The 6,555-nt window shown below is 45.6% G+C and overlaps 2 protein-coding genes across 2 annotated transcripts; both read left to right on the forward strand.

Annotated features, from left to right (window-relative positions):
• Positions 1-147: 147 nt before the first annotated feature.
• Positions 148-2,118, forward strand: TEOVI_000784900 (uncharacterized protein; the record flags this gene model as incomplete). The annotated part of the gene is made up of 1 exon (XM_067223351.1): positions 148-2,118. One exon carries the CDS (start codon positions 148-150, stop codon positions 2,116-2,118), a length of 1,971 nt encoding a protein of 656 aa, XP_067079452.1.
• A 1,164-nt stretch (positions 2,119-3,282) lies between these two features.
• Positions 3,283-4,878, forward strand: TEOVI_000785000 (PSP1 C-terminal conserved region, putative; the record flags this gene model as incomplete). Its single annotated transcript, XM_067223352.1, has 1 exon — positions 3,283-4,878. One exon carries the CDS (start codon positions 3,283-3,285, stop codon positions 4,876-4,878), a length of 1,596 nt encoding a protein of 531 aa, XP_067079453.1.
• Positions 4,879-6,555: the final 1,677 nt, after the last annotated feature.

Consider the following 6,555-nt stretch of genomic DNA (forward strand, 5'->3'; position numbering starts at 1 on the left):
TTTACATTTAAAGATTGTTTGGTCGTTTGCACGCGGAGCTCTTCTTCGTTCGGTGGCTGTTCTTCGGCGAAGTGAGGGTGAAAGGGAGCAAAAGGTCGTAACGTTTTAAATAGAAGGTTTAAAGTTAGCTGTGTGCTGAGGTTATACATGTCCTCTCTCCCTTACCGCGCAGAAGGTGGCAGGGAGGGTTCAACCAACTCGGCGCTTCAGCGGGCTACCGACGCGTGTGGTGACGGAGATGTGGAAGGTAGGGGGTCTATGACTTCAGTTCTCAGGGCCCCAACCGTCCGTTTGGAGATGTCATACGGAGAATTCATCCGAGCCTGTACGAGGGGATATTGCTTCGACTGTTCGTGGAATATTGCTCCTCCCACTGTTCCCAATGCACCGATTTTGTACAATCTACTGCCGATGGTCGAGTTCTTGAAAAGCACAGAACCCCTCGGCGTAATGGGGGCCGAGTTGGATGCCATGGCCATTGGTGTTTTGAATAGTATTCCATTGTCTTACCATCTGCTGCGCCCGCAGGTTGTGGAGGAGGCCCGTCAGTTGTCAATGGAGAGCGAGCGACGTGTAGAGAAGGCGAAACAAAGGGCCATCGCTGAGGGTTTGTCCGACCAAACGACATGGAGCCCTGGAAGTGTGAACGAAAACCTTGATCCAAAGGATGCAGAATTGTTGGACACGGACATTGACGTCAGTATGATGCTAGAGCGTGACAAGCCCTCACTTACACATCTGCAACGCCCTCTGTATACAGATATGGGCCTGGTGTCACCAGAGCAGCGGCACTTGGAGCGCATCTCCCGCATTGTGCCTGATGAATTACGGAGCATAGTTTCGTTACCTCTGTCTCTGATGTCACAGACGCAGCCGGGCGGGCCTCCCCCACATGGGGGATATTTGTTGTCGTCTGCCTCACTCGCGGGTGCGGCTCGGGGCTCGGGGGAAACGTCGGAGAATACGGCTGTGCAATGGAAAGATGGTGTTATCGCGTCATTCAAGGCCGCTCGTTCGCTAGACGTTTCTCATGAGAAGATGCTTAAGGCCATCGCGCGGACAAAGCTCGGACTTGGTGGTGAGAACTGCCGAACACTCGCATTTGTCCAGCGACTGTGGAAGCTGCTTTTCGAGGGTACAAATGAAAGACAGCAATGTGGGATGTGGAGTTGTTTGTGTCACTTCTCCGCTAACTACGGTTCTCATGACGAATCTGAGGAGGTGCTGGAGCATGCGGTAGAAGCTCTTGAGTTACCAGACCGTGGATTGTGGTGTAGTGTGACTCGGGAGTATGTCAAGTTACTGAGGGAGTACACGGCGTCTTTGCCTGGTGGCGTGGAAGAACGAAGGGCTGCTTTGCAAATTAGTGAGAGCGAGCTGAACCCCCCAAAAGGGGGAGCTTTTGGAGCAGACATATCGGTTGATAACCGGCTGCGGAGGGAACGGGGTGAACTTGGGCCGAACCGGCAACCGGTGCCCATCTACCCTGTAGAAGTGGTGCCATTATACCCTGCAGGGTTCCAAGAGTACGCTGAAGTGTACAGCACCTCAGGCAATGAAGCTGCCAATGAAGTGAAGCTGGGTGAAGTTGAAACAGCGCTTCATCACGTTGTACTTCCAGGCGCTGTCGTCGGCCCGGAGTCCAGAAGCGGAGGGCCACATGTATTGGTGGCCAACACCAACCTTCTGGTGGCTGATAAGCAAAGCGATTTGCAGGCTGCTGATGGGGTTACTCTTACCTACCACGCATCACGGGAGAACACGTTTGAACGACTGGTGCTGGATGCTAACAACACAAGTAGCTACTTATTCCAATTGTGTTCGGTACCTGAGACTAGTGGCGACGTGCCCACGGGCCTTGCCAGTGCAGCTGGGCATTATGCTGTTTACCGTCGTCTTGCACTTCGGGATTTGTACGTAAAAGCGCCCGATGCTAAAGATCCCCCATTGGAACGTTATGTAGTGGTCTTTGGAGAAAAAGAAAATCCACGCACAGAATCACGGAAACGGAGCCGTGAAGATTTAGGAGCAGGTGAAGGCTCGGCGTTTTACGGGACGGAGGGGGGGGGAAATATGTTGAGTGACAGTCGAGGTGGGGTGGGGGCGTCTAATGACTAAGACTCAAATGGAGAAAGTGGCGGGAAATTGGGAGTGGGAGGGAGAGATGAGGAATCGTTTGAGGTGTTTACCAGCGCTCCGAAGTCAGGATATACGCTTGGTATTTTTTGCGCTTTTATTTTTGTAACGATGTTGTGTCTGAGGGGTTGCGATATGGAGCACTTGGAAGCGAGTGACCAAATAGCGAAGAGTGGCCAACAGAAGGGAATGTGGGCTCAGTTTGATTAGGTATTTGGGTGAAGGATGGGTTTAATCGTAAAACAAGGATGAGTAAATTCAAAGTGTTAAACAACAGTGTATTGGCTGCGGGGACTATCCGGATGTTGTATCGAGGATTTGATTTGGTGCATAAATAACTGTAGGTGGAAATGTGTTTTTGTTCCGAATCACGCATCTCCGCACTTTTTTCCTCCATATTTCGCCGTAATTTTCTTTCTCTTTTTTTTCGCGGTCTCTCATCGGCCTCTTCCTTCTTCTTTCCGTTTTAGTTTATTATAAAAAAATTTTCCGTACCTAATTGCCTCCCCCGTTGGGGGTCAAGTGTGGAAGTAAGACATATACTTCCGTCTTACTACGCCCTTGCCTTAAGCACTGCATTTCTGATTTTTGCGTGCTCCCTCAGTCGTTAAATCTTTTTTTTCGCCTTCTCTCTTCTTTTTATCACAAACATTAAGTTTCATCCTTATAGAGGCCGGTCGCATTTGTGTAGCCATCGCTCTTCTTTATTTTTTTTTCTTTGGTTGCTGCTGAGGGAAGAAATTGTTCCGTCCGTTACCTTCACAATTAGTAAGTGAAGACAGTAACGTACATTAGTGTGATAAAAAAGCAACGGGAAGGAGGGGGAAAAAAAAGAAGAAGAGTTGATACAACTACTGCAGGTACTACAAGAGTTGGAACGAAGGGAGTGAGTGGCATTTACTAAAACATCAGCCCCAAACGAAGGCGAACTTGATAGAAGAAGAACAAAAAAAAAATAACGGAAACGGAGGTAAGGGAAAAACCGTTGTGAAAAAAAACGTCTTTTTGATTTGGAATAAGGCCACATTGACTGATTGAAAGTAGTTGGGCCGAATAACAGGCGTAAGGTGGAAGAGAACATAGAAAAAGAAAAGCGTAGACGACGGAAGGTGACAGGACTGAAGGGTGAGAAACAACGATCGAATCATGCCTGTAGTGTCGACTGTCGCCGGCGCATCACTGGAGACGGAGTGGAAGAAATGTATGAAACGTGACGAAACCAGTTATAACATTTCTTATTCCCACGACAGCAAGCAGAAGTGGGTTCATACGGATATAGTGGCAAATATCCCATCATCAATGTGTGGCGGCGTTAACACGAACAATCATGGACCAACGAAACCTTCTTCTCGGACTTCAGTAGAGGAGAAACACGTGTCGAAGGAGGAACCCTCTTCTGCTGTACGACGTGCACCGTTTCGGTCACTAAACGGGAGGGCTTACGCTGTTCCCTTAAGCATGCTGAAGGAATTCGACGCCATCTATCAGCACGTGCAGAAGGCTCAGCATCCACCCAGGCGAGACGACCCCCTCTTTTCACCTTTAAGCTCTCCCGGTGTGCTTTGGCGCCACGACCCCTACAGCGCAAAGGTACTCAATACAACTTTTTCGTCTTCCGGGAGTCACCTTTCTTCCACTGAAGAGGATGAGGAATGTGGAACATCAAAAAGGGTTGTAGAAGGCATCGTTACACGGTCGATTGGTGTCGTAAACGCGGCGCAGATGCAGCGGCTACCGATACGCCCACCACCAATTCCCAGTTGGATGCCGCAGAACCTTCGGACATCGAACTCTGCAGTTTTGACAATGCCAGTTGAGATAACCCCCCGCACTATTCAACCCTCAACACGTCCAGTGCCACCTCCCAGCGGTTGTTGTTTTGTTGTTCACTCCATAACTCCCACACGGCAGCCTCCTGCGCGTTCTGAATGCCAAAGCGCATTAGGAGTGGCAGAAATGGAGGACTCGCTGAATGCTTGCGGCGATTTTGTTCCGCAATTATGCCGAAAGCGTCCGTTAAGGCGCCTGAGCGAGGACTGTAAGAGGGACGAGTTCCCCATGTTGCTGCCGTCTTTTCGCGCTCTGCCTCCGCTCTTTCAAGACCTCACGGTCCACATGAGTCGGCGCCCTCCTCCACTGAGCAAACGGCCAAGGAATGTTTCGGATGAGAACCAATCGCGACCTGAAGGGGTACGTTATGTATATCTTGTTGATCACCGTTGCAGGCGCAGTGTTTGCGCGGCTGGCGTCCTCTATAAATTAAGCGAGATGGTTGTCCTTGAGGGTGACATGGGAATTGACATGGGAACTGTGCACGCCGTCCTCCCTGTAGAGGAATTTGACCAGTTGCATGGTGACGAATTGATAAGTCGGGGCTTTCCTGCGGCTGAGTGGCATGTGATGGCATCTGCTCTCATTTTGCGTTCAGCCACTACAGCGGAGATACATCATTACGACGGGGCGCTTTACAGCTTCTCAAAGGATCTCCTATCATTCTTGCGTAATCGCCTTGTCCCCGCGAGATTTTCGGATTGCCGCGTGGAGAACATGGAATTCCTTGGTTGTGAATTCCAGGCGGACTGCAAAAAAGTGTATGTTTACTACAGGGCGAGGCGACGCGTATTGTTCCGCGAGTTAGCACAATACCTTCATTCTTTTTACCGGTGCCGTATTTGGCTTCATGAGGTGGGCCGCGACAGTCCCAACAGCTCAGGTGCCACAACTCCTGATTTAAGTAATTGAGCATCTCTGACGCTCATATCTCCCTTTTGAATTGTGGAGCGAGGGAGATGGTTGCGGCGATGTGCAAACGGTGAATGCACAAGAGAGAAAAAAGCGAAAAAATAATAATAATTCTAAAGTGTCTGTAGACATGACTAAGGAGAGAAAACCTCTCCCTCTACATTTCACCTTATTGTATTCCATTTTATTTCTTTACTTAACAAAAAAAGAAAATAACTGTAAGTGACTTAACTATATTCCCTTCCCTTTAAACCTGTTTTCATCCCCTTTCATTCCCTTTCCTTATTTTTCTCGTTATTTAAAAAAAAAAGCTGTGTGTGCTGCTGGGTGTGTTTTTATACATTAATTTATTTTCATGTTGCAATATTTCCTCCCTCTCATCTCTTTTCTGCATTCCACGGATTCACGTGCGTTGGGGTAATGAAAGAAGAAAATCTCAATTTCTGATGGTGGAGTCAAATCCTCCACTTTTTTATGTTTTATGGTATGTTTTATGGTATGTTTTATTGTTTTTTTTAATTGTTTTATTATTTATTATTTTTTTTCCCCCATTTCAAAATTCGTTCGACCCACATTTGTGTTGATGCTTCGTTTCATTGAACCCTTTTCTCCCTACTCTCACTCTCACTCTCACACGCACACGCACACGCACATGCACGATTATACGAAAATATGTGAAAGTTATATATTTATTTATGAATGTGCTTATTTTTTGGTTAATGCAACTTCTCAACCCCCCTTTTCCCCGTTATTATTTCACATGTACCGTTTTTTAAGCGATGCGACGCACTTACACTCTCTGCATGATGAAACGGAGTTTCGCGACACCCCATTTTAAAATTTTTATTGTTTATCTTTTTTCTTTTTTTTGCTCCTATAAATGTAGTTTTTACACAATATCACATAATATAATTTAATATGACTTCACATTATTTAATACAATCTCATTATTTTTCTTTTTTTTTTTGTGTGTGTGTGTATGTGCGGTTAAACGACCCTCTATGAGGCAGTTGCTTGTTGTCAATATCGTTATTTGTATTTTAAAACGAAAACAATAAGGGAACTGCAAAGGAACAGACAAAAAGGAAAAAAATAAAATAAACAACAAGAGGACACTCACAGACTAAACCGAATAAAATCCAGCATTCAATAATAAAACAATGACAACATCAACAGAAAACAGAACACAGAAGGAAACACGAACAGAAAATAGGAGGAAAACAGAACCCGTTGACAAAAAATAAAAACAGAAGAAAAAACACAGAGAGAAAAAGAATTAGTCAATATACCTCAGTATAAAATGAGATATTAACGGAAAGAATATGTTATGATTTTGCCCGTTTGTTCTTTCTTCGATGCCGTTGCAATAATGGTAAAAATGATAATAATAATAATTAAAAAAAACGTTTTCCCCTCCGATATTTTTATTTTATATCCTTCCTCTTTTTTTTTTTTTGCTTTGCATTTTGGTTTGCACATAACTTTGTGCAGTTCACGTTCACACGATGGCGCTGCTGCTCACAGGCACTCAACGCATCCGCTTCAAGAAGTGAGAAGATAAAAAAAGAAAATAAAAATGAAGCTATCAAATCTGCTCCACCCATACAATCCACGACTATTCTTACATACTTACATTTTTTTCTTTTAAATAAATAAATAAATAAATATATATATATA

The sequence above is a fragment of the Trypanosoma equiperdum genome (genome assembly GCF_001457755.1).
Source record: "Trypanosoma equiperdum strain OVI genome assembly, contig: ctg_1844, whole genome shotgun sequence".
NCBI lineage: Eukaryota > Euglenozoa > Kinetoplastea > Trypanosomatida > Trypanosomatidae > Trypanosoma > Trypanosoma equiperdum.